Source organism: Salvia miltiorrhiza, chromosome 4 (genome assembly GCF_028751815.1).
Source record: "Salvia miltiorrhiza cultivar Shanhuang (shh) chromosome 4, IMPLAD_Smil_shh, whole genome shotgun sequence".
Lineage (NCBI taxonomy): Eukaryota > Viridiplantae > Streptophyta > Magnoliopsida > Lamiales > Lamiaceae > Salvia > Salvia miltiorrhiza.
Window position 1 is genome coordinate 41,276,925 of NC_080390.1, and position 23,135 is coordinate 41,300,059.

Genomic DNA, 23,135 nt, shown 5'->3' on the forward strand with positions numbered 1-23,135 from the left:
CCACAAGCACAACATTTAGATCAAACACTATACGATACCAACATGAAGATTTCCAAGTACAATGTCTTTGCTATGGTGAAGTATACATGTTGTATATTCCATTCAATTGCCGCGCAACCAGAAAAACTACATCTCCGCAGCAAATGATTTACCACAACCGCACGTTTGAGTAGCATTCGGATTCTTGAAGTTAAAACCTCCCCCGATGAGTGCATCGCTGTAGTCTAGTTGCATACCATATAGAAAGAGAAGGCTTTTGGGATCACAAACTGCATGGTCACAGATAGCACCCAAATCTCAGTAAAGTGAACAGGATATTCAGGTCAACAACTCATCAAAATCTTTTCGTTTTTTTTCTAAACTACATCACTACAAGCACCTTATAATATTGAAGCAATGCGATTTTTACCTATATTGAAACCATTATATTCCATGACCGAATCATCAGGTCTGGTATTTGCTTTGCTCTCAAACTCCATAGTGTAAGACATACCAGAGCATCCACCTTGTTTGACACCAATCCTAAGGCAAAGATCTTCATTTCGCTCGGATCTCATTTTATTTAAGTGCGTCAATGCATTGTCCGTCAAAGCGATAGCAGGTGCTAGACCCCCAGCTGCTGATGGAGCTAGAGCGTACCAAAAGGATATCAAAATTCAAATTAATCTCCTAATGTTTATTGTTTAATCAAGTTAGGGTCAATAGTAGTCTTTAGTTTATCTCTTCATATAAAAGGAAACCAAATTCTATTGTGGTTAACAAAAGCCAATAAACTCAATCAAAATATAAGGCATACATGATAGTCTAATGCTAATAAAAATAAAAGGTTAAAAGATACAAATTACCGGAAAAAAAATAAAAATTCCTATTAGGAAACGAGATTATGAAGTTTGGATGAGGGATCAACTTTCTTGGACACACTTCTTAGTTTCATTCTAGATTCAAACACAATACTCAGCTTGTTACTTAATCTACATTAGATAATATTGGTAGGTGATTCAGAAAAAAACATATTATGAACTTCATAACTTGACAACAGATATAACCCAGCAACACCAAAAGCACAAAGTTAATTTTTTAACCTATAATCCTTCGAGCCAATGGATTCTTCTTGCCATTCAAGGCAAAACAAAGGAAACAACACCACAATACCACAAACCACCGTAACAAATAATCAAATCCTCCACAAAAAGAATCTTACAGTAAATTAAAAGTTTCTAGGTATATGTTCAAGAACAATAACTGATGAGTACTGATGCATAGAATTCGGTTTAAATTAAAGATCCAAGAATAAACCAGACACCAAGGAAAACCTAACATAATCCCTAATTTAAACAGAAAACACCAACTAAAGCTAAAACAGCATACATATCGAACTTTCCAAATTAGGCTCCTTACTACAACAAGACTTACTACTCTTTTCGATCGATTTTAATCAATTTTTAGCTGCCCAATAATTCATCCCAGCAAACAGTTGCTTTTCATTCTCGATAATTTCAAGATTATCAGAACAAGGAATACGTAAAATTTCAATCGGCAGAACGATAGACCACTTATCACTTCAATAACCCAAAAGCAGGAAAAGCAAAAGGTTAGAAATTGGACAAACTCATAATTACATCGGGCGTAAAGAAGAAATGTTTGTACCTTCCACAGACGCAGACCTAATTGACAAAAGGGGTCTCTTGCGGTTGAGAAATGAAGGGGAAAACCGAAAGGAGAGAGAGGAGGAAGAAGAAGGGAGGGAAGAAAATCGAACTGGGCTTGAAGATTTGTGTAAGCGAGAAACTGTTAGAGATTGCAGAGATTGTGAGGAAGCCATATTTCTGCTCAAAATTGATAGTTTCAGGTACAAATCGACAAATACAATGAGGAAATCAAGAATACCAAGAAATAAATTCTTGTGTGTAGCTAGTGGCACGCGGGTTTAGGTTGTTGAATTTTGAGGGAAATTTGATTTTAGTGTATTTAATTGATTCTAATTTTTTATTTGTGTGTGGCTCTAAAATATTATAGGGGGAATAATAACCACTGGAAAAACAAGATACTGTATTTTGTTTTGTCCTTTTTTTTTTTTTTTTTTTTCCTTCTCAAGTATTGACAAATATGAACACTCAACACAAAAATGACACTGGTGATGACTTATTTCAATCATTTAGTTTCAAGTACTTAGAGTATCTCCAATGCTCGTTGCGAAGGAGGCGTCAACCCGGTGCTTCCTCAGCTGCGCCACGTTGGAGAACCAGGGGGGGTCGAAGTCGATGCTTAGCGGAGACTCGGGGCGAAGAGGAGAAATGGTTAGAGGACGCGCCCCATTTAAAAAAAAAAATTGAAATTTGCTTAAATCTGAAGCTCGAAAATTTGAGATTGCTCGAAAATTTGGGGTAGAAAGAGATAGTGGGGCGATGGGTGGGTTGAGTAAATAACCATTTTTATTGTTTGTTTTCTTATTTTGGTTTTTAATTATTTTAATTTTTTCACAAGATGTTTAGTTATTGCAATATTTTTAATTTTAAAATTCCATATTTTATTTTAATTGATGCAATATTGAATATTTAATTTTAATAAAATTTTAAATTTTAATAAAATTTAAATTATATAATTTATTTATTATTTAAATAATGTAATTTTTATTTTTATTGTAATGTTGAATTTTAATTTTAATGAAATTAATTTGGAATTTAAAAATAAAAGTGTAAATATGTGAATTTTGTGGAAATGAGGATTTAAGAAACACTCTAAGACCCAATGCATTGGAGAAGGGTGTGTCTTAGGTGGGGACCACCATCTAAGACCCCCACTAAGCACCAATGCATTGGAGATGCTCTTATGGGGTAAAGAATTAACATATATCTAGGGGTGAGCAGAAACCGAACCGACACTGAAAATCGAACCGAACCGAACTGGATTGGTGCGGTTCGGTCCCAATTCTATTGGTTCGGTTTTGAAAAGTAAAAATCGAAAATTTTCGGTTTGGTGTCGGTTTTCATTTTTTGGTTCGGTTTAACCGATACATATTAATATTTTATAATATATAATTATTTTTCTAATTTTTTAACCTAAAACTAAAACCCTAATTCACAATTATAATATATAATTATTTATCATGTTCATGTTGTGGGGATTTGACATTTGAAATTTGTGTATTTTACATTATTTTATAATTTTGAATTGGTATTTTTGAAAAAAATAAAATAAAAAAATTGCATACCGAACCGAAACCGATGGTTTTATCGGTTCGGTTTCGGTTCAGTTCCGGACCCCCAATTGGTGCGGTTCGGTTCGATTTTTGGTTTTAAGTTTTTGGTTCGGTTTTGCACCGAACCGAACCGATGCTCACCCCCTATATATATATATATATATATATATATATATATATATATAGTGAGGATAAATAAAATTTTTATCGTTAGAATATGAGAATCTTTGCATAAAATGTATAAAGTAGATACACTATAATTATTGATTTTTTAAAAATATTTTGATTACATTTAAAATACCTAAACTAACGATGATACGTTATGGAGCATGCATTTTATATTTATAGGATAACGTGTGAGTATTTAAGGTCAATTGGCAGAACCGAAGAGTTCTCAAAGTACTAGAATATCACCTTATTAAGAATCAGTTGATGCCATCTAGACTGAATGCATGTCCCACTCAATCCAAATATGCCACATACGTAAGCTCTAAAGTCACATAAAGGAGAAGCGGAATCAATCTACGAGGGGTGACAAACCACCATGTTCTTTGCGCTCATGTTGACTCCTTTAATTTCTCTAGCTAGCTAGACAATTTATTTACGAGTAAATTTTCTAATATGCTCATATTTATTATCTATATAGTATAATTTTTTTGGATTTGTTAGTGAAAAAATAAGTAGATGTCATTTTTTTTTCTTTTAAAAAAGTTTACATAACTGTTTAAATATAATTTTTAAATTTAAATATTTTTAAATTATAGTATTTAATGCAATTAAAGAGAATGAAATTTGTCTTAATTTTAATACGAATATGGAGGCAGAGACAGAGCTAGGGGAATAGCAGTTCACTACAAAAAAACGCGTAAATAGCGACGGCGGAGCCGCCGTCGAAAATTACCAACGGCACGGCGGCGGCAAAAACAGCCGCCGCTAATTAGCGGCGGTTGCGCCGTCTCTAATTTAATTATATATTAATTTAAATATATATTATTTATTACCGACGGCAATTGCCGTCGCTATTTACCGACGGCATCCGGCCGCCGCTAATCACCACTGCCGGTGACATCCGGCCGCCGTCCAGTGGAAATTACCGACGGCGTTGGCGCTCATCTAATAAGTTGGTCAAAGATAATAATACAAAAATATTAAAATTAAATATATATTCAAATACAAGTGAAAATTTAAACATTGATTATTACTAATCTAAGATTATTACTAAGAACTCAAGATTCTTAGTAAGAAACTTATAATTATAACTTAAGAGTGTTAATTTGATTAGTGATTCACTCATCAATCTTCACTAATCTAAGATTATTACTAAGAATTCAAGATTCTTAGTAAGAATCTTATAATTATAACTTAAGAATGTTAATTTGATTAGTGATTCACTTATCAATCATCACTAATCTAATATTATTACTAAGAATTAAAGATTCTTAGTAAGAATCTTATAATTATAACTTAAGAATGTTAATTTGATTAGTGATTCACTCATCAATCATCACTAATCTAATATTATTACTAAGAATTCAAGATTCTTAGTAAGAATCTTATAACTATAACGTAAGAATGTTAATTTGATTAGTGATTCACTCATCAATCATCACTAATCTAATATTATTAATAAGAATTCAAGATTCTTAGTAAGAATCTTATAATTATAACGTAAGAATGTTAATTTGATTAGTGATTCACTAATCTAATATTATTACTAAGAATTCAAGATTCTTAGTAAGAATCTTATAATTATAACTTAAGAATGTTAATTTGATTAGTGATTCACTTATCAATCATCACTAATCTAATATTATTACTAAGCATTCAAGATTGTTAGTAAGAAACTTATAATTATAACTTAATAATGTTAATTTGATTAGTGATTTACTCATCACTCATCACTAATCTAATATTATTACTAAGAATTCAAGATTCTTAGTAAGAATCTTATAATTATAACTTAAGAATGTTAATTTGATTAGTGATCACTCATCAATCATCACTAATCTAATATTATTAGTAAGAATTAAAAATTCTTAGTAGGAATCTTATAATTATAACGTAAGAGTGTTAATTTGATTAGTGATCCACTCATCAATCATCACTAATCTAAGATTATTACTAAGAATTCAAGATTCTTAGTAAGAATCTTATAATTATAACTTAAGAATGTTAATTTGATTAGTGATTCACTTATCAATCATCACTAATCTAATATTATTACTAAAAAAAAGATTCTTAGTAAGAATCTTATAATAATAACTTAAGAATGTTAATTTGATTAGTGATTCACTCATCAATCATCACTAATCTAATATTATTACTAAGAATTCAAGATTCTTAGTAAGAATCTTATAATTATAACGTAAGAATGTTAATTTGATTTGTGATTCACTCATCAATCATCACTAATCTAATATTATTACTAAGAATTCAAGATTCTTAGTAAGAATCTTATAATTATAACTTAAGAATGTTAATTCAAGATTCACTCATCACTCATCACTAATCTAAGATAATATTCCTAGTAAGAATTCAAGATTCTTACTAGATTGATAAAATACTTATGGTGTATAAACTAGATTGATAAAAAAATATTGAAAATTAATAATAAATTAATAAATAAATATTTTTCCGACATAAAAATAAGAACGGAAACGAGCCCAATCCGTAATTAACAACAATTTTTGTATATCATCTCGACATATTCTAAGGTTATGAATATATATGATATTGTATATTGAAGTAGACTTTAAATGAATTAATAGATGCTATATATATCAATAATACGAGTGTTCTGTACTGGTGACCATTCGAAAAGAACTTCAAGGTTAAGCGTGCTTGACTTAGCTGAATTGAAATTTTATTGAGAAAAAGAAAAACGAAAGTCAAAAAAACAAAAAATAAGAAAACAAACAAAGAAAACCCATTGAAAGCGTGCTTGACTTATAGCACAACTAAGTTCGTCTAAATTATGCAATACTGTATAAATACGGAAATAAATTGCGAATATACAATAAAATAAATAAATAAATAAAATAAAATAAAAATAATAAATTTAAAAATATTATTGAGGGCAAAATGCCGTCGGTAATTAGCGACGGCATATTGCCCTCGGTAATACCTTGACCAACTCCGGCGTGTGCGCCACTGCCGTCCGGTGAAAATTACCGACGGCGGTGGCGCCGCCGCTAATTAGCGGTGGCATTTGCCGTCGGTAATTTTTCGGCAACTCTCCGCCGTTCAACGACGGAAATGCCGGCGGCGGCCGATCGCCGTCGGTAATAGCGTTACCGACGAGCCGATTAGTGACCGGTAGGTTGCCGACGGCGACGTCGTTGGTAGCGTTTTTCACCGGCGGCCGTGTAATCGTACGTTTTTTTGTAGTGGGTGATGGAGGCCGCCCCCCTCAAATTTCTGGCTTCTTTATATAGATGTATACGTTATAAAATCCAATTTAATACATATATATATATATATATATATATATATATCTAATTACTATACCATAATATAATATTAACCAATTTTTAACTCATATTATTCAAGTTTAGTCTCAAATTATTAAACTTTAATCTAAATAGATTAGGCTTTACTTAAGTAAATAACCCACTATATCGTTGGATATATAAAATCAATACCAGAATTTAATTTGGAGGAGAGTGATTTTGTTTGGAAAGTGAGATATGCATGTTAGTTATTAAAATTATATAGTCAAAATTGAAATTAGTTGCATAAATCTAAACTAGAATATTAAATTTATGTTTATACTAGATGTTGAGGTAGATGTTGGAACAATAGCTTCTTGCACCTGCACTTATTTTTCTTCGTGAATGAATTGGTGTCGATTGCAGAATGCTCTGCCTCTATTTATCGATGCAATATATGCTTGATGGACAAGAAAATTGTGGCTGAAGTCGTGGAAAACAGATGTGGCTTCTAGGATTTTCTTGGAGCCAAAGTAGTCTTGTTGGTTAAGCTAGTTAACCAACATTCCGGATGACCAAGTCTTTAATTCTTCTTCTCTCTTCTCTTGTGACATCCGTAGGTATCTTGACCAAGTTTTTGGTGAATTTAATTCTTCTCCTTATTTTTTTTATATATTACTAAAAATATAAAAATATTAATTCTTTTATTAAATTAATTAATAAAGAAGATAAAACAAGAATTTATTCAAAATGAATAAATAATTATTAGAGTTAAACTCTAACATTGCTCATAAAAGTCTTCATAGTTTTATAATTCGCAGTACCTATTTCAAAAATAGGTTTGTAACTTAGCTAAGAAGATGTGTTTGGATATTCTGAAAAAATGTAAGCTCTAATTAATTTTCATATTTAATGTTATGCAAATATATGACGACATGTAAATTGAGGAACGTGCATGCACCTGAGATGCGAGAAACGTAACAGAAGCATATTATAATACACATAAGTTTTTATTGCGAATGGGTTTTGGCCTATCTATATCTCTCAACCATAACAGATATGAAGGTATAGAAGAAGAGATAGTAAATGATTATAATCAGCAAGCACATCCTCCTCTAGGCTGATCAACTCCCGATATTGATTCTGGAACTCTTTCAAGATCACTGCACAATTCATTAGGAGTAAGACTTACAGTGCTTTTATATATAAAAACATGTAGAGTTGCATGGATGGGAGGCTCACCAATGGGACGGCATCTCTTCATCAAGAGGCCAACTGAAAGAAATTAAGAGTTAATGATCATCATGAGTTGATGTGTGCATGGGATGAGGTAGAGAGAGAGATTACATGTTAATTGGATGAGTGTGGAGTGAAATGTGGGCTACTTTGAGGAATGCATCCTCTACATTGTAGTCTTCTTTGGCGGACGTCTCAAAATATGGTATGTTCCCTTTGGCCTCACACCAGTCTCTGGCCGTCTTCTCGGAGACGACACGGCTGTTTCCACCATCAACATCCACCTTGTTCCCGATCAACACGAAGGGGAAGCTCTCCGGATTGGAGGGATCCAGCTGTTTGAGAAAGTCTTGGTGCCACATCTGAAGAGTCTCGAACGACTTCACCACGTTCACATCGAACACAAGAATGCAGCAATCCGCTCCTCTGTAGAACGCCACGCCCAAGCTCTGAAACCGTTCTTGCCCCGCCGTATCCCATATCTACAATCCAATAAATTAATTAATTCCCATTCAATCAGGATTTATATATACTTTACTTACTTGCAACGTCACAAGATTGTCATCAATCTGCAACTCCTTGGTCACGAAATCAGCCCCAATCGTTGCCTTGTACTGCGCCCTGAATTTCTTGTATACATATCTACCAATATTATGAGTTAAATCAACCATATATGTACATGCCTTGCTTGGAATAATTAATAATATTAGTTAATTATATCATCACTTCAAATTAAGGATACTGATTCATCAAAGATGTCTTTCCCACCCTACAAAATCACGCATTAATTACTTGTTTCGTCAAACCAAACATATGGAGTATATTAATGATGAGACAAAACGTACCCACTGTCTCCAAGGAGGATGATCTTGAGCAAACTTCTTTTTGGCGTAGTCATTGCACACAATGTTTAATTATGCTAGCTAATCTTGGACAGGAACTACAAACCTTGAGTTGATGAGTTTGAAAATAAAAATAAATAAATAAAGATTTGTAGATGGTCATGGAATAATCGTGCATACCATGTCTGTAAATTGAAGTTTATGTGGATGAATGTCAACGAAGAAAAGTTGTGTGACAGCTTAGATCTTTGATATTTTTTTTAATGATCACATGTGGTGTTCCACTTCTTTCTTGGTGGTCGTTATTGCAAGACTATGTGTGTGTTATTTTCAAAAACATGTAAGCACAAGTAAATTAATAGTATTTTTTTTCTCTCTAGCATATGCATACACAGTGGATTACGCGGGTTAATTATGAGAAAATAGTCATTATGCGATATTAAAGATAAAATTTAGTCAGAATTATAAAAATACACAAAATATTGTCATTTTTGGTGCTCTTGATGAAATTCACCCTTTGCGTGTGTTGATTCCTCCGCCATTTTTTTTTTGAAAGGTAAAGTAAATATAAACATAAATTATGAAAAAGTACAAGTACTTAAATCCGTATAGAACGATGCACAGTACATACAAACACCACCAAAAGAGAGCTTAGGACAATTTCGACAACAATTAAAAGAATCCAAAAATTACTCATGAGACGAGAAATAGAAAATGCTGGGGATATAATGCATTTAACCATCTCCAAGTACTAATAATAATTTCATTCACCATTAATTCTAGCAATATTTTGAACTTTATCAAGATTAAACGAACAAATTTTGCTAGTGCAATCGTGTAACAATCATTTTGGCATGTTACAAGATTACATGAACAAATGTTGGTCATTTATCGCATAACATGTCAAAATAAATTGCTGCATGGTTACACAAACAGATCTTATTCGTGTAATAGTTCAAACTATATATGTTACACGAATGCACGAACACAACTATTTTTGTGTTCGTGATATTAGTTCGTTTATCAAAAGATATTTCAATAATATTAGCCAGTTTTTGTATATATATTATTGTAGTTGTGCTATAATGAAATAAATATTTTTAAAATTTCCCTTAATAAATCGGTCTTGGAGAAATGTTTCCAATGTAGAAATTAATTAAATTAACGTGATATCTCTCTCTTCTTTTATTTTATTATTTCTAGTAATTTTGAAAAAAATAATTATATATATAGATATATATTCTTATATTTTATATTTTAAGAAGTATTTTTATTTTAGTGCATCTTTATATTTATATATATATAGGAAGATGTTTTAATAAAAACCTCTGTTAAAATGAGAACTAGGAACCTAATCTTGACCTTTTAAATATTAGATCTAATGGTTAGGATTTAGTCAACAAAAGAAACTGTGCATCTATTATATTTTACTGTGCACTTAAAAAATATGCAATTTATGCAATTGAAACCAACAATGCAAAATACTCAAACAAATCGAAATTGTGCATCTATGCAATTGAAACTGTGCATCTATGCAATCGAAATTGTGCATCTGTAGTTTAATCTCAACTCTCTATTTTATTTAAATCAATGACTTTAAATTGGTTCCTAGTTTTCATCTTAAGAGGGGTTTTTATATTAACCCTACCCTATATATATATCATTTCTCGATCACACATGTAACATCAAGAATCAAGATAATATTTTCTCAAGCAAAAGGTAAGAAAAAGAAAAGGTTATCTGGAACTTTCTTGTGAGTTCACAAGTAAAGTGGTTGAAAATATTAACAAACTTGTAGGATTGAGATGGCAACTCGACATAAGAGCATTCACTCGGTCGGCTCATAAGTCTGATTAGAATTAGTTCAAGCAATGAATCGATCGATGCGGAGATGAAGAGCTCGAGTCGCAGCTCGTTCACATGAGCTCGGCTCATTTCCTTTTCAAGACACGTGCGGATCTTCACGCACCGAATAAAAAAAATTAAAAATTATAATAAAATTTTGAATTTCAAATTTTAAATGTTCAACGGTAGAAAACGGCTACTGCCAAAAAAAAAAAAAATCTTCTTCATTTCTTTTCACTTTTTTCATCACATCCTCTTCATTTTTCTGCTTTTCTTCTCTATCTTATGTAACACCCTAAATATTTACATTTATTATATAAGTTTAATTATTAATATTTTTCTTGTACAATTTATTATTTTTAGATAATTACATGATACATATAGATATGCACCATTATTATTATTATTATTATTATTATTATTAGAACTAGAACTCTTTTATCATTTTTTATTCCTAATCTTATTAGGAGATTTATATAAAATACAATCTTTATAATTATCAAACTCCTTTAAAAACTAGTATAAATAGAGGCACAATTAGTACCCTAAAAAAAAGAGACCCACGCTGAAACTCGAAGCAAGTAGTAAGAATCGATACATTCTTCTTCTCTATTTTTTCTTCCGCAAAGTTTTGTTCTAAAAATAAGTCTTCAAACTTTAGTAGTTAGCAATATTTAAATCTTTTCCCTCAAAATTGATGTTGCATTAGGTACTTTTTTTTGTTTTAACTTTCAAGTAGCCTTTCCAGCGACCTTCCCGGTGGTTGCCGGCTGGGTCGCCGCCGTCGCCGAGTTTTCGATGGTCGCCGTCCACCGTGCAAAATTCCTTCTTCACCCGGCGCTTGCCGTCTGGTCGCCCGAACTCCGATTTGCAATCTGTTTGCGCTCACGAACTCGTATTGAGACGATCTACAAATTCTATTTCAGACCGTTTTGTCAAATTCAAACTCAATATTCCTGTAAATTCCTTCAAAGCACGAGCAAGTAACAAATTTCATAATATAAAGCAATATAAGCACAAAACAACTATCCAACACTCAATTCCCTATAAAATTGACATCATATGAACACTAAAAACCATGGAAACATGAGCGTTATCAGAAATACCAATTATGGACCACACATTTTGTTCATGTGGTGTACTAAAACACAATATATATATATATATATATATATATACCTATATATATATATATATTTAATATTCGAAAGTTTTATTCCCATTTTAACCATACATGTATTTGACCTTGGAAGTCCTCTGCCACGTTTTGTGTTCTTAGTGCGTCACATGTACACAATGTGTGGTCCAGATTTGGTACATACTACCTAAGGATACGGTACTATCAGAACCCAACTCTCTCTCTCTCTCTCTCTCTCTCTCTCTCTCTTTCTATGTTGAAATATAAATTTTATTAAAAAGAACGGAAAAAGAAAGCCTAAACCCATGAGAGCACAAGCGCAACTCTCTCTCTCTATATATATATATATATATGTGTGTGTGTGTGTGTGTGTGTGTGTGTGGAATGGATCCAATGAGATCCTTTATATATGGTGAGATCTTAGATAGATTTATATGTGTTGATTTAATGTATCATATGATTGATACTTACCTGGAGGGGAGAAAAATTTACATGGGTTCGAATCCTGAAGGAAGCCAAAATTTTACTATTTTTCTTAATATCGTTATTCAATACTATATACTGACTTATTCATTAGTCTCACTCTCACGAAAATAAGCAAACTCACTAGAACCTCATTGGTGGCATCCGGCTGATGCTTTTGCGGCGGACCAGATTGCTTTCTGGGGGGGAGGGGGGTGACTTGTTTCTGGTCGAGAGTGGCTTATGGAGGTGTGTTTCGTGGCTTCAGGCATGGCTTTGGCTGCGGCATTTTATTGAGCAGATCTCCTGCATTGTTTCGTTGATATGGCTTAAGGTGTGGGATGGTCTCGGAGTGACCCCCGCGGCTTTTGTCAGTACTTCGGTGCGCTGGATGTTGGGCCCCAGGGGGGCGTGCTCCATTGGCGGCGGTTTGTTCTTCAACCGCATCTTATATCTGCACATGGATTGCTTGTGCATTGGATGTGTGTGAGTTCGCCCGGCTTGGCGTTTTCTTTTTCGTTGGCGTCGGGTTTTATCTCTACCTTCTTTTTGTTTCGGTGAGAAGTTGTTCTTTTGTTCTTTTGTGTTTGTTTTCTGGTGTGTGAGAGCCGGAGTCACTTGGGGGCGATGGTCAGGCTGGAGCTCCCGAAGTTTCTCTCCTTCTGCTCTCCCACCATTTTTCCTTTCTTGCGTTGGTCTCTAGACGATCACTCTTTTTCTTATCTAGAGTTTTTTCCTTTGGATTTTTCATAGATAGGTTTTAACGAGGCTCGACCCTTAGTCTGCTCTTCAGTGCTTTCAAGGATTTTAGGTTTTTTCTTTTTTCTTTAATATAAGCCTTATTCCATCATATATAGCATTAGGATCAAATAAAAAATCTCATTTTCCGCAAAAACTAAAAATTACAAACCTCGTGTACTTGCATATAAAATAACTATACAAAAAATCTGATTTTACTATAATCCAACCATATATATATTAATTTTAAAGCAAGTTTTTAAATAAAGGGATTTTAATCTTTAATGATAATAATTTAATAAATAAGTAAGAATATTATAGGTAAAGAAGATTGCAACTACAATTTCCAAAGTGTCATGAAAATAAAAGCTCTTATAGCATTCCTCTAATGAAATTAATACATAAATTATAAGCATAAAACTAAATATTAAAAAAAAAAAAAGAAGATGTGGAGCTAACTTGATCTCAACCTCAAGTTCTCATGAGAGGCAACTGATCTACTAAGCCTGCTCGTGAGGGCAACTTATCTTCGATATCTTTACATATAAATATATAATTAATTAAGATTTGTATCTATTGTATATTGTTCTAATATCAATATATCATGCATGATATCGACGCATATTAATGATATCAATTCAAGCATCCAATAAGTGTAAATATAATACTCCCTCCGTCCCCACTATAAGTGGTTCAAAATTTTTCAGCACGAAAATTAAAGAAAAGATGTAAATTGATTAAAAGTAATAGAGCCAACACTTTTTAAATTGAAGGTTCATATATGGAAATAGGCAACTTATAGTGGGACGGAGGGAGTATAAAATATTAAAACACTCTTTTCATTACGTAAAAATAGTTATAGAAGGGGATAATACAAGTTATAATAATTATGGTTGTGTGTATTATAAGTGGAGATCCACATTATTTATAGTATTAATAATAATTAATTAATTGTTTAAGTATAAAATTGATGGGCCATATATGATAGAATATGTAAATAATTATAAAATTGGTGGGTCATATCATGTGGTAGAATATGTATAAGTTGATGTATTAAAAGTAATATGTATTGAATGTAGTATTTATAAATGAAATATAACTATTTTTTGTGGATGTGCTGAAAAAAAAAAAGATTATTTTTATACGAGAATGAAGTACTGCTTGTAATAAAATATCTCATGTTTGCTCTGTTTGTTTAATGTTTTTGCATGCTATATAAATAGGTGGGAATTACCTGCATTAGTCCAAGAGAAACTTAATCAACAAACAAATTTTATCTTCAAGGGTTCAATCAATAAACATTATATATCTTATATCTCACACAAATAGTTGGAATTATTTATGATTCAAAGTTGACTAAATATGTAAATATAATTGATAATAGAAAGGATAAAAATGCTCTTTTAATTTTGCACACAACAATTGTGTAAGTTAATATATTTTGGTTCTCCGGTTTTGGGGAAGTTTCCGGGACTATGGAATTAGTAATAGAATTTTCTCCACTTTACAGCTATGATAAACGCTTGACTGTGAAGAAAAAAATTATTTGTTTAATCACTACACATTTCCACGAAATTCCTAATATCCCTATTGTGTTTTGGGTAAAGGGATGCACTAAAATTTTATAAGCACTACACATTTCCACGAAATTCCTAATATCCCTATTCAACACAACAATATACAACATTAGTCACACTGATGATCATTGATTTGTTTCCTAATTTCTGTCCTGATGAACGGCTTCCCCCACTCATTTTAATCTGTTCTATGCTTTTCCTTAAAACAACACGATCCGATTGCGTTATCTTTGATTGTAAATTTATCATGAAAAAATGAGGAATAAATAAAATTTCACCCTTTAAATCCTTTCAATCTTTTTCCTAATTTCTTACTTGACCCTTACTCACTCCTCATTTTCACTACAAAGAGGGATAATATTATCACACATACGTAATGGTCCAGTACAAAATGAGTGAAAAGAAAGGAATGATTTAAATGATGAAATTTTATTTATTCCTCATTTTTCCATAATAATTTTACAACTAAAGACAAAGCACCCTAAATAAAATAAAAAATCTCTTGCATGCTATATGTTGGGAAAATATGGTGATGGATAAATATCTAAGAATGTCAAAATAAATGATACATTCACAGTGAAATTAGGATAATTCCTTTCCGTTTTACTGGATTTGTAAAATGGAACCAAATCAAGAAGAAACATATCTGGTGTAGAATATAAGAAAATAGTATGAGACAAGAACTTTTACTTGGAAAATCCAAATTGCAAAAGAAACAAGACCGTAATCTAGAAGTCTTACACTGTGTATATAGTCAGTTTACAAAAATTCCCCATACTCTCAAAATTTCAATCTCTCCCAAGATTATTATCCAAATCTTACTGATATTTCAAGCTCCAACAATTTGTCGTGATTTCAAGTTTTAGTATTTTTTTCGTTTTTAATTGTTTTTTCAATATTTTACTTTATAGTACTATTTAATATTACTATAATTATTTATGATTAAAAATAATTATATATAGCTGTGGTTGAATGGTTGAAGTAGTCATTGATAAACCATCAAAAATAGAGGTGGTTGGATTGAGGTGAATATTTATGATGTGGAAGAAAGAAAAATTAACTAAATATTAAAGATAATTAAATGATTTAGTGATTGGGTGGTTGCTGATACATAGTCTCGAAAACAGGGGCGTAGCCAGGGGGGCTGAAGCCCCCTCCCAAATTTTGAGTTTATATATATATATATATATATATATATATATATATATATATATATATATGGGGCGGTTATTCAATAAACCACCCTTATTTTAAGAATTACGAACCAGTAAAAATGCATGAATTTTATGTATAACACGCATGAATAAACTGTATAAAAGTATGAATATCGAAAAAATAATTTTTTGCTACCTTTGGGATTCGAACTCATGACCATGAATATATCCAACAAGGTGATGAATCAATCGTAGATCTTGATGATCTAAGGGCTGAAAATGGTTCTTAATTTATATTTTAATAAGCGTTCTTATTTTAGCCTTCTCCTATATATATATATATATATATATATATATATATATATATATAGGGGATGGCTACAGTAAAAACACTTTTTAAAATATAAATATAAACGTTTTTTAATGTACAAATTTTATCCAATAGGGTTACGAATTCATCCAACATGGTTACGAATTGTGAAAAATAAATTTTTGCTACCTTTGGGATTCAAACCCAGGACCACGAATTCATCCAAAAGGGTTACGAATCAACCGTAGATCTTGATGATCTAAGGGCTGAAAATCATTTATATTTTATACACTTAAGAGTGTTTTTATTATAGCCCTCCCCTATATATATATATATATATATATATATATATATATATATATAGGGGGCGGTTATTCAATAAACCACCCTTATTTTAAGAATTACGAACCAGCAAAAATGCATGAATTTTATGTATAACACGCATGAATAAACTGTATAAAGGCATGAATTGCGAAAAATATTTTTTTGCTACCTTTGAGATTCGAACTCAGGACCATGAATTTATCCAACAAGGTGATGAATCAACCGTAGATCTTGATGATCTAAGGGCTGAAAATGGTTCCTAATTTATATTTTAAGAATCGTTCTTATTTTAGCCTTCCCCTATATATATATATATTTAATATATATAGATATATGTTTATATTGTAAAAGAAATTTGTTTTACAAAAGTTGATTAGTTTGTTATATTCTTCCATTTATAATTAATTTAAGGATAATTGTGTTATTTAAAACTATATAATCTATAAAAATATTATACATTATAACTAGGAATGTCAATGCAGCCCGAAACTCGTGGGCCGACCCGAATAACCCGACAAAATTAGAGGGTTAGGGTTGAAAAATCGCAACCCGCGAAAAAACCACTAGCCCGATTAGCCCGCACCCGACTAACCCGGAACCCGATAGGGCTAGCCCGAAAACCCGGTGGGCTGACGGAATTGTGACTGATGCATCCAATTTCAACTTCTGCTATGTTTAGATCTATGGTATTTGCTTAAATATATATATATATATGTGGCTTCATTAAAAAAAGTGAAATTAATTAGTTATAATATATATGTGTGTGTGCAATCTCATTAAAAAAAGTGAAATTAATTACGGATTTTTTTTTTGTAGAAATTGATTATTAGTATCTCATTAGTTAGAAACTAATTAATAGTATCTCATTTTAAAGTGATACCATTTTTTTTTCTATCAATGAGACGTGCATGGCAAATCCACTAATTATTCAGTAATAATCCAGATTGATTCTAGTGCATTGATACATGTTAAATTTTACTATCTCATTTTAATACTATAATTTTGTTTATGTAGTCTTGAATATCTTATATTTTGGCATTTCATGCTTTGCTATATAATTTATATCTTTAATATCTATGTATATTTTATACATTATACATTAGATCATTATGAATAATAAAATACAAATGATAATTTTGTTTTTATGCCTTTAACCTGATTAGCCTGATGGGCTAGCCCGAAACCCGAAAGTTTAGGGTTAGGGTTGAAGATTTACAACCCGAAAAAATCTCCATCCCGATTAGCCCGCACCCGACTAACCCGAAACCCGATAGGGCTAGCCCGAAAATCCGGTGGGCTGGCCCGATTGACATCCCTAATTATAATCACTATTATGCTTGTCTTTTAATAGAAAATGCCTAAAATGGATGGAATGCCAAAAAAAAATTGTTTGCTATTATTACTATGCTTGTCTTTAATTATTATTGATTCTAGCTTGTAATTTATTGAAAATATATAATTTGTGAAAATATTGTTCGTTATTATTGTTATTATGTTTGTCTATTACTCCATCCGTCCACTAATTCAAGCCTACATGAAAAAACACGAATTTTAAGAAAAAGAGTATTTTTATTAGTTGAGTGGGGAAAGGGACCCACAAAATGTATTATTTATTGATTGAGCGGAGAAAGGGACCCACAAAGTGTATTATTTATTAGTTGAGTAGAGAAAAAGTGTATTGATTATTGGGACCCACCAATTAAAATATGAATAAAAACTTACTAAAAATAGATAGGCCTTGATCTGATGGACAGACCAAAAAGGAAAGTAGGTCTTGAATTAGTGGACGGAGGGAGTAATAAAAAATGCCTAAAATGTACGAATGACAAAAAAAAAGTTTGTAATGTATTGAAATTAATTTTTAATATATTAAAACTATATAGTATATGAAAACGTTGTTCTTTATAATTAATATTATGCTCTTCTTTTAATAAAAAATGCCTTAAAAATACAGAATGTCCCAAAAACATTTGTAATGTATTGAAACTAATTTGTTATATATTTAAATTATATAATCTATGAAAATGTTGTTATTTAGTATTACTATTATGTTTGTCTTTTAATAAAATAATGCTTTAAATATACGAAATGTCCAAAAAAAATTTCTCGGGGGCGGTAGCCCCTCCCAAATTAATTCCTGGCTCCGCCACTGCTTTATGTCATTCGAAAAGAAGAAAAATCTTCGTCCTCCATGTTTTACCCTTTATCTTTAGGGCCTGGCTCCTCAGTCTGCTAGGTAGAATATACTAAATTTGATTTGTAATACTATATCTTATCAAGTTCAATTTGTACTAGAATATTATTCAAAAACTAATTAATCAAAAATAAGAATTTTTATATTGAATTTTTTTAATAAGACTCAATCCTTGACTCCTTGAATGATCGAGCTTTGATGTCCTCAGGTTTTTGTTAGATTTTATTCTTTTTTTATAAATTGACCATAATTCATTAATTGATTTATGAGAAATAAAAGAAGGGGCAAAGTGCAAAAATTAATCTAATGCAAGGTGACAAACTCATCCTCATCAAAATAATGCTCGTCCCGTCATCCAAATTATGACGTATGGCGCCCGATCTAATTGGTGGCATCAAAATTCCATGACATCAGCAGCCGACGTCACCCTAACCCATTGTCTTAACGCCACGTAGCTTCTTACACCTTCATGATCTATATCCACGGAAGCCTCCATGAAGCTGCGGAGCCCTCAATTTAAAGACAATTAAAAACACAAACTTTTAATATATATATAATGACTTGCTATATTAAAAAAGAAAAAAGTGACCCTTTCAGCAAAGATTGTTTTTTTTTTTTTTGGCTTTTGCTTTTTGTTCCACACTGAAAATATGTTGAAGTTAAAATCTACAATAAACACTACTCCTCAATCTCATCAAAACCCTAATTCTCCCAGCCTTAATTGTGATCATGATCTATCCTTGTTTGGAAATCAACTCAATGATCCTCTCTATTTTAACATCGCTAATTATCTCATGTTCGATGAAGATTTTGGCTCTAACGACAACAATATTTCTTGTGAGAAAAGCGTTGTGGATTGCCCTAATGGATCTTTCACTTCAGTTCCATTTGCCAATAATATGTAAGTTTTTCGTTCTTTCTTGATAATAGATGAGATCTATGTGGGGACTTTTATGAAGATATCTATATATATAGTTATATAGATCGATGCTGATAATTAACGATTTATAACTTTTCGTGTTTCTCAGAAAACCAAGAAGAGTAGTGAACAAGTATAAGGCACAAGATGATTGTAGGTTTGCCTTCAGAACAAAAACACAACTTGAAGTAATGGATGATGGGTATAAATGGAGGAAATATGGAAAAAAGATGGTCAAGAACAGCCCCAATCCCAGGTATGTTTTGATTTTAACTATTTAGATCTTATTTTTCTTGTAATGTTTAATTTTATTACTGTTCATCACGATATTTTTATAATGATTGCATTATAAAGAAAGAGGTGAATTTGGGCATTTATACCTACTGATGAAATTGCATTCAATGCTGCAGGCCTGCACACTTGTTCATAAATTACTGCAAGATTGATAGAAATCTATAGACAATTAATACTAATTATGCATGTGAGTTTAATTGATAGAAATCTATAGACAATACCAATATACATGTGAGTTTAATTGTATCATCACTTTTGTTTATAGATAGATGTCAACCCCACTTGAGAGCACAAAAATGGACCATATACTGGCTGCATCAAATTAAATGAGATTAATAATCCTTAAAATAAGAAATAATGTGAATTGAGATTAATGAATAAGTTAATAAAACATACAAATAACTTTTGGTTATGAGTTCAAATTTTGAAGGGGGCAAAATTTTATCACATTAAGATTTTTCGTGTGTTATAACTGATTTGTTCGTAGATTTTTATTGACTTATTCGTAGATTTTATTGAATATGTACGTTACATATATTTTTTGGGTTAATAGTGTTTTATGTCCCGAACTTTCAGCATTTTCCACAAAATGTCCCGAACTTTCATTTTCTCCTAAAAAACCCTCAACTTTCAATTTTTTCTATAAAATGTCCCACTATACAAAATTTGATGACAAAAAGATGAATTATCTCGTCAAAAAAAATATTTTGGGGACCACTATTGTTGGAAAATCATACTGAGAACCACCATTGTTGGAAAATGGTGAAAATTCAAAAAAAAATTTATCATCTTTCCGTCATCGAATTTCGTATAGCGGAACATTTTATGGAAAAAACTGAAAGTTCAGGGTTTTTTATGAGAAAATGAAAGTTCGGGACATTTTGTGGAAAATGCTGAAAGTTTGTGACATAAAACACTATTATAACCCTATTTTTTTGTAGATCTTATAGCTAGCCTTGTCCTCATTTATAATCGGTTTGTTATTTATTTTTGGGCTAATAGTGTTTTCTGTCCCCAATTTACAACGTTTTCTAACAAATGTCTTGAATTTTTGTTTTTCTTAAAAAAACTCCAACTTTTAGCGTTTTCCATAAAAATATATATATTCCGTTATATAAAATTCAATGACAAAAAGATGATTCATCTTGCCGGAGTCTGATATGGATTTTTTTTTTCCTACCTAAGAAATAAAACCACTTCGTTTTGATGCTTAGGTGAGAAAAAATGAAAAATTCTCTCACTCGTTCATCTCAATCTCCATAATCTCATGAATGATACCTTCCAAATCTACAATCATCTTCATCCTAACTCCGACAAAACGACTCCCATTGCAGTGAAGGATCACCATCATCTTCTTGAGATCTACTCTCGATCAAAACTCACCATAGAAACACATCTCCTTCCCCAAATTTGCAACCTCTTAAATCACAATATTCTTCCTCCAAAAATCTAGCGAACATGCACACACACCATCGGCCTATTAATCTATTAAACATAGCCACCGCCCACAACCCTCGACTCCAGTTTCAATTTTGTCAAACAAATCTCTGTAGTCATCTTCGCATAATCTTCTACAATTCCACTTAAACAACAATTTGAGGCTTGCACGAGAATGATCCGTTGCTGAGGTCATCATCAATTTTACCTCAAAATTCTCAACCTTTCGCTGTTAATTTCACGATAATTATGGAGCAAGGCAAACGACATGAACGATTCGCCGATTTTGGATAAGGAAATCAACTGATTTAGGGAGATTATCGAATTTTTAAATTTTTTTCAACATCGTCGGAAAATAAAATTTCACCTTAAACTCCGGTGATGAATCATCTTTCCATATCAAAATTTAGATTGCAGGATATTTTATAAAAAAACGCTAAAATTTGAGGATATTTTAAGATGAAATAAAAGTTATGAACATTTTATGAAGAGAGCTGAAAATTGGGGACCAAACAGTATTAATCCTTTTATTTGATTAGTAATCAAATGATAGTGTTAGTAATCAAATGAACTAACAAATGATAATATCATATATATTCCAATACATAAAAATAGGAGAATACAACATACAGTTTAAACTTTTCAATTTCTTAGGAAAATGGATATTGATAAATATCGATCATTGAAGAAATTAAATAAAAATAAATAGAGCAGAGACATGAAAATATAGAGGGTATAATTTCAAATCACATCACACATGCATATAGAGTGTTTCAGTAGGGCGCTCACACATATATCTAGGGCCCTCAATTTGACATGAATTATCTAATCAGTTTTGGCCTTTCATGTATATATGAAATGAAATATATAATTTTATATATTAATAGTTCAATTATTTTCAGTTTGTCTCGTACCTGTAGTTAATATTGTTGTTTCTTTAAATTATAATGTTCCAAATGAATTAAAAAGCAGATTATTCCATTGCACTGTTTATATATTAGGGCTCGTTTGATATGTAAGATTTATAATTAGTCATCTAAACGGATGATTAGAGTATTTATTCAATATGGACCGGATCATGCAATTTAAATATTTGATTAGGTTGAATTTTTTTATTAATCATGCCATACCACTCAAATCAAATGCCTTCGTACTGTAATACATGAAAAAATGACTATATATCTTTTAGCTCGATTTTATTAACTCCATAATCTTCTTCAAATGTGTTCTTTTAACATCCTTTTACAGGCTCGCTTATACCTGCAATGAATAATTGAACATTATTAACGAATACTGCGGTAAAAAAAGTTGTTGGTGCTTTATGAATATTTGTTTACCCAATTAAGCCGACGAACTGGTGAATTTTTCTATTTTTATGAGCAAGCTCAAAATAATTAAAGTGCATATATAAAGTTGACTTGATACATTGGATCGAATTTGAGATTGTGTGTGCACCCATATAGATTATAAATTAAGATGAGTAATATATTTTAATTAATAAATTAAAAGATTTAGTGATCGGAAATGAAAATGGTGAGTTGGTCCCTGACAAGTGATGATTTGTAGGAACTATTACAAGTGTTCAAGTGGAGGATGCAACGTCAAGAAAAGGGTAGAAAGGGATTGTTTGGATCCAAATTATGTGATTACAACGTATCAAGGAACGCACAATCATGCCTCCCCTACTTGCTCACTCCATTGCTCTCTACCCCCTCCTCCTACATTAATCTGACTTCTACTTCAATTTCAACTCACCCAAACACTGCTTACTCATGTTTATATGTTCACTTAATTTGCTATATATGTATATTGGAACAAATATGTTACGTTGCCACGCATACTTAATTAGTATGTTAATGGTTTTTTTGGATGTTATTTGAGTCCTTGCATATATATATATATATATACAGTGACGTAGCTAGGGGGGTCCAGTGGGGGCACTGGGCCCCACTGGAATTTTTCAAAAAAATAGTATATATATATATATAATGTATTCTTTATTTAATATTTAAATGAAAATTCATTTTATTTTTTACAA

At 31.5% G+C, this 23,135-nt stretch overlaps 3 protein-coding genes across 4 annotated transcripts; 1 reads left to right on the forward strand and 2 right to left on the reverse strand.

The window, feature by feature from the left end:
• Positions 1–14: 14 nt before the first annotated feature.
• LOC131021700 (iron-sulfur assembly protein IscA, chloroplastic) lies at positions 15–2,144 on the reverse strand. Its single transcript, XM_057950979.1, has 3 exons — positions 1,648–2,144; positions 410–628; positions 15–269 (listed from the first exon to the last, which is right to left on the reverse strand). The coding sequence occupies exons 1-3, from the start codon at positions 1,820–1,822 to the stop codon at positions 127–129; spliced, it is 537 nt and encodes a 178-aa protein (XP_057806962.1). The 5' UTR covers positions 1,823–2,144; the 3' UTR covers positions 15–126.
• A 5,472-nt stretch (positions 2,145–7,616) lies between these two features.
• On the reverse strand, positions 7,617–8,935 carry LOC131021701 (ras-related protein Rab7-like). Of its 2 annotated transcripts, XM_057950980.1 has the most exons (6): positions 8,709–8,935; positions 8,606–8,632; positions 8,406–8,505; positions 7,975–8,345; positions 7,870–7,902; positions 7,617–7,790 (listed from the first exon to the last, which is right to left on the reverse strand). In XM_057950980.1, exons 1-6 carry the CDS (start codon positions 8,759–8,761, stop codon positions 7,724–7,726), a joined length of 651 nt encoding a protein of 216 aa, XP_057806963.1. In that variant the 5' UTR covers positions 8,762–8,935; the 3' UTR covers positions 7,617–7,723. The 2 variants fall into 2 exon arrangements, with proteins under 2 accessions (XP_057806963.1, XP_057806964.1); XM_057950981.1 differs by lacking the exon at positions 8,606–8,632 and having other exon boundaries at positions 8,709–8,921.
• Positions 8,936–19,001: 10,066 nt separating this feature from the next.
• On the forward strand, positions 19,002–22,972 carry LOC131021702 (probable WRKY transcription factor 51). Its single transcript, XM_057950982.1, has 3 exons — positions 19,002–19,348; positions 19,476–19,622; positions 22,664–22,972. Exons 1-3 carry the CDS (start codon positions 19,098–19,100, stop codon positions 22,827–22,829), a joined length of 564 nt encoding a protein of 187 aa, XP_057806965.1. The 5' UTR covers positions 19,002–19,097; the 3' UTR covers positions 22,830–22,972.
• The last annotated feature ends 163 nt before the right edge of the window (positions 22,973–23,135 follow it).

Bases quoted from the DNA above. Each gene is read 5' to 3' on its own strand.
- LOC131021700 (XM_057950979.1), bottom strand. From the start codon at position 1,822: ATGGCTTCCTCACAATCTCTGCAATCTCTAACAGTTTCTCGCTTACAC. The intron at 629-1,647 runs GTACAAACATTT...GGTACGCTCTAG, and splicing joins TAGGTCTGCGTCTGTGGAAG to CTCCATCAGCAGCTGGGGGT. The intron at 270-409 runs GTAAAAATCGCA...GTGACCATGCAG, and splicing joins ATATAATGGTTTCAATATAG to TTTGTGATCCCAAAAGCCTT.
- LOC131021702 (XM_057950982.1), top strand. From the start codon at position 19,098: ATGTTGAAGTTAAAATCTACAATAAACACTACTCCTCAATCTCATCAA. The intron at 19,349-19,475 runs GTAAGTTTTTCG...CGTGTTTCTCAG, and splicing joins GTTCCATTTGCCAATAATAT to AAAACCAAGAAGAGTAGTGA. The intron at 19,623-22,663 runs GTATGTTTTGAT...GATGATTTGTAG, and splicing joins AAGAACAGCCCCAATCCCAG to GAACTATTACAAGTGTTCAA.
- LOC131021701 (XM_057950980.1), bottom strand. From the start codon at position 8,761: ATGACTACGCCAAAAAGAAGTTTGCTCAAGATCATCCTCCTTGGAGAC. The intron at 8,633-8,708 runs GTACGTTTTGTC...GTGATTTTGTAG, and splicing joins ATCCTCCTTGGAGACAGTGG to GGTGGGAAAGACATCTTTGA. The intron at 7,791-7,869 runs GTGAGCCTCCCA...TGAATTGTGCAG, and splicing joins GAAGAGATGCCGTCCCATTG to TGATCTTGAAAGAGTTCCAG.